This window comes from Athene cunicularia (genome assembly GCF_003259725.1).
Source record: "Athene cunicularia isolate RWA chromosome Z unlocalized genomic scaffold, athCun1 chrZ_part1, whole genome shotgun sequence".
In the NCBI taxonomy this organism is placed as follows: Eukaryota; Metazoa; Chordata; class Aves; order Strigiformes; family Strigidae; genus Athene; species Athene cunicularia.
In genome coordinates, this window is record NW_020799142.1 from 9,797,530 (window position 1) to 9,802,303 (window position 4,774).

At 43.1% G+C, this 4,774-nt stretch overlaps 1 protein-coding gene across 1 annotated transcript in view; it reads left to right on the forward strand.

Annotated features, from left to right (window-relative positions):
- Positions 1–4,360, forward strand: part of ATG12 (autophagy related 12) — a 4,606-nt gene extending 246 nt beyond the window's left edge. The window contains exons 2-4 of the mRNA XM_026865769.1: positions 17–255; positions 2,872–2,934; positions 3,306–4,360. Of these exons, the coding sequence (XP_026721570.1) occupies positions 17–255; positions 2,872–2,934; positions 3,306–3,365 (362 nt within the window). The 3' untranslated portion in view covers positions 3,366–4,360. The remainder of the gene's footprint in view (positions 1–16; positions 256–2,871; positions 2,935–3,305) is intronic.
- Positions 4,361–4,774: the final 414 nt, after the last annotated feature.

The window sequence follows — 4,774 nt, forward strand, 5'->3', positions numbered from 1 at the left end:
GTGCGGCGACGGGCAGGTGCACTGGCCAGTCGGTGGTGGGAGCTGGTGCTTCTGGCCAATGAGGAGGCGGGGGCGGGGACCGCGGCCGGGGGTGTTAACGCGCGTCCCTCCCCCGCAGTTGACGTCCTGCTGAAAGCCGTGGGCGACACGCCCATCATGAAGACCAAGAAGTGGGCAGTGGAGCGGACCCGGACCATCCAGGGCCTCGTTGACTTCATCAAGAAGTTCCTCAAGCTGATGGCCTCCGAGCAGCTGGTAGGGGCAGGCACCTGGCGACACGGCCAGGCCCGGCGTGCCCTATGCGTCGTGGGGGAAGCAGGGAGCCAGCCATGGCAGGGAGCCCCGCTCACCCTGGGTTCAAGCTGTCACAGCTTGCAGGAGATTGTTTGACTCTATACTACGGCTTTCAGAAGGAAATTTGGTGTATGTAGGAGCACCAGTAAGTCTGTTCAGCGTACATACCACAGTGTAATATTGAGATGAGCTGTAGCAGTGCAGTTTGGATGTGCTTGGGTTCTCAGCTCCAACCTTTGGGTTTTTTTGCAGTGTCTCCATTTTCATGTCTGATGCTGCCGTGTAGAGCTGTGTGCATGTTGTGCAGCAGGGCATTTCAGTGAAGGCTTTGTATGCCAGCATAACTGTGTAAGTCAAATATATGGAAGGAGTATTTGGGAAAAAGTATGAAGTGTTTGGGGTTGACTTTCTGAATATTGGTGTCTGCTTCTGTGGTGGTTTGACTTTGGCTAAATGCCAGTACCCACAGGCCCCTCTGTTACTTCCACCCTTCCATCTTTTTTTCTCAACAGGGCAAAAAGGGGGAAGAAAATAAGATGGGGAAAAAGAACAACCCTTATGGGTAAAACAAAAGCAGTTTTAATATAAGCAAAGTTACTTAAAGGTCTGTGCACAGAAGCAAAGAGAAAACAGATTTATTCTTTACTTCCCATTAACAGGCAATGTCGGGCCTTCTCAGGAAGCAGGGCTCCAGTACAGGTAGTTGTTGCCTTGGAGGACCAAGGGTGACCCCACCCCCTTCCTCCTTTCTCCCAGCTTTATCCTGAGCAGACGTCATATGGTCTGGAATATCCCTTTGGTCAGTTCGGGTCAGCTGTCCTGGCTGTGTCCCCTCCCAAGATCTTGCCCACCCTGTCCCACTGAGGGGGGGAAATGTCAGAAAGAGCCTTGGTGCTGTGTAAGCACCACTCAGCAGTAGCCACAACACCAGGGTGCTACCAACACCCTGCCAGCTCCCAGCATAAACCACAGCACCATGGGGGCTGCTATAGGGGAAAACCAATTCTGGCTCAGCCAGACCCAGTACAGCTTTCTTCTTCTCAAACAGTTTAATTACCGTCATAGTACAGTACTTTTAAAATGGGTAGCTTAGAAACGTTTGCAGTTTGGCAGCACATTGCTGGTGATCCTTCCTGTGAGGCCCAAGTGGCCTTCTGATAACGCTGGAAGAGCTGGAACAGTTTCAGAAATATGATTGTACTTATTTTGCAATTAGCGATAAACTCTTAACATCCATACACTTCAAAGTTTTCATTTAAGGTATAAATTTAAAGCTAGACTCGTAAAAATAATCAAATTTGCAGGTAAAGTATAGGTGAAATCATGGTGCTCTTTGTGTGGAGGCTCTTGTTCAAGCATATAGGTGTAAATGGTTTCACTAGCTGTCTCTTTCACCTGGAAATCATGAAGGCTTTCTTTTTCCCAAGGCTCAATATCTCAAAGTAGAGTAATAGTTCAGGTATTTACTGTTCATGGATATTCTCAACAGTTTAACTGATCAACTGCCATCTCATTGTCTCAGCTAAAAAAAAAAAAAAAAAGGGAGGGGGGGAGCATGGAGTCTTCCAGTGTGATTTAAGCTTAAGGCTATACTTTAGGAGCAAAGCCCTAGGAATTTTATAATTCTTCTTTGGGAATAGCACATGATGCCCTACTACACACTGCCATCTTGCACTGCAGATACCAAGCCCCTCTTTGACATTATAGATTAGCTACTATATGCACATATACGTTTGCAGCAGGATGTGAAAAAGAAAACTTTGAAAAAGAACAAAATAATTCTAATTTATGTGACTGCTGTTCTCATTGAGCAAATTTGGAATTTTGGGAATGGTTTGGAAACTTGAAATAAGAGTAAGAACTAAACCAGTGAGTTTACTTTTTGCTGCTGTATGGGGGACTAATGGGTCAATTTGCAGGAGACAGAAGTCAGCATGCTTCAGTGTGCTGAGGAGCAATTGAAGGAGCTGGGACTGTTTAGATTGCGGAGGAGAAGGCTGAGGGGAGACCTCATCACTCTCTACAACTCCCTGAAAGGACATTGTAGAGAGGTTGGTGCTGGTCTTTTCTCACATATGATTAGTGACAGAACAAGAGGGAATGGCTTTAAACTCCCAACAGGAGAGGTCTAGACTGGACATTAGGAAAAAATTTTTCACAGAAAGAGTGATCAGACAGTGGAATAGGCTACCCAGGGAGGTGGTGGAGTCACCATCCCTGGATTTGTTAAAGGGTCATTTAGATGAGATGCTGGGGGATGTGGTGTAGGGGAGAACTTTGTAGAGTCAGGCTGAGAGTTGGACTCAGTCCCAAGGGTGTTTTCCAACCTGAATGATTCTGTGATTCTGTGCTTGCTTTGGGTTGGTCTGATTGGTCAGTCAGATGACTCCTTGAAGTCATGTTGTCTGTCCACAATGAAGTGAAAATACTGATTTGTGGTATTGTGGGCTACAAAGGTTATAAAACAGATGGTGAACAGAGGACAGATTTACCCACCTCTGACTGCAGAATGTTTCCTCTATGTTATCTGTTATCCATGAGATCTATGGGAGATCTATCTTTTGTTTTTTCTTGCAGTTCATATACGTAAACCAGTCTTTTGCTCCATCTCCAGACCAAGAAGTTGGGACCCTCTATGAGGTGACTTTCATCTTAAATATCCTTTCCAAATGTGCTAAGCAGAATTTGTCACTATACTTCTGGCACTTGAAATCTGTTACTGCTCCTAGCTATTGTGGTAATATCTTCCATTTAATATAATGTAGATCATATTCATACAGATCTGTATGAATATGATCTAAAGAGACATGACTTCATACAGTCTCTGGAAATACATTCCTTCACATGCAGTATGTTGTCATGCCTCCCATTATGATGGAGAGCTTTGTTACCAGTGACAGTATTCCATGAATCAGTTATCTGGTGAGGGGCTTCTTCATTTGTTGCTTCATGTATATGCTAGCCTATGAATAATCTAACAGCTCTTGTTTTGGTTTCTCTTTTTCTTGCAGTGTTTTGGAAGTGATGGCAAGCTTGTGCTACATTATTGCAAAACTCAGGCATGGGGATGAATGACAAGCATTACAGTTGTTTAGGTGTTGTCTTCAAAAATGGCAAAGGGACTGACTTTATTAAACTCAACCTGTAAACACACAGAAAGAAGGATTTTTGCATTTCTGCTCATGGCTGTACATTTATAAAAATGATGCAGATAAATAGCATAAAATAAGAGCTACCTAGGATATCCGATCATGTAGCATTTTTCTGATGTACATCTGAGGTAAGAAACAAATCTGCATCTGCCATCTAAGAGTAGAGCAAGTTGTCTTGCTGTCGAGTTCGCAGTTGCTGTATCTAGAGGGAAACTGTCATACTTGTCTGGAGGACTGACTGGACAGTTCTGTTGCCCTGTATGTTGTACTGAAGATAAAAGTTCCCGTTTACTCATCTTGAATATGCATTACGTCATTTCAAGAACGTATTTTGATGTTTTTTCTCATAATTAATATGTAGGTATTGGTATATAATCTAATTAGTTCACCCTGTGCCTTCTTTGTGTTGGAAGTATCTCATGTATATGTCACAACATAATGATAGGCCTCAGAAATACTTTCCTCACCCAGATTGTGTAGCAATTTGTTGAAGGCTGAACACTTCAGCAGGCACCAGGGTGTTTCTTCTGACACAGTTTAATGACTAACTTCATTGTTTGAATGATGCAGCTTGCTGTGGCAGCTTCAGTTCATGAAGAAATAGATATGAGATGCTAAAAACCTGTTCTGTACATTCTACTTTTGGCTGCTGTTTTCCTGTTTTACCAGCTGCATGTTCCATCTACAAAACAGAATACACTTTACATTCTTTTGCTAAGTCATAACATAAGGAGGAATTTTTTTTCACCCTGGAGAGGATTGTTTTTCACCCTTGGCACCTTGATCACAGTACGGAACTTTTGTGTATTGGAGGGTTTTAGTGTGTGGGGTGTTTTCTGTCAGTTTATTTTAAGTGTCTCTTGTACAATCTTTTATGTTTGTTTAAGCTGAACTAATGTTAGCTGTTTGCTTGCCGAGTATTCTTATGCTGGATGTCAGCTTTGGTCCCTGATGTAATCCTCTTCTTCATCACAGGCAAGACAGCCTGTTCTAGTTTAAAGCATGCTTGTATGATAGTCTTGAGTCATTTGTTGCTGTTTCATGTGTAAGTGGCTCTTATATGGTCTCTGAAACATGTCTATCAGGTAGTTCTCCAGAAGTCTTCTAAGAGTGGAAACAAATAGCTTAATTTTCTGATGTTGCTGCAGTTTACATGCAGCCTGGGTACATGGCACAGTAACACAGGCACATGCCCCAAATGCTTCTTACTGGAATAGCTTGATATGTTTTTCAACCTTTTAAGTGGGAAACCTGGATTTATTGGATTAAGTTAACAAGGCAGGATTGGTTGTAAGCCTAAACACTTCAAATAACCCATACTTTTGCCT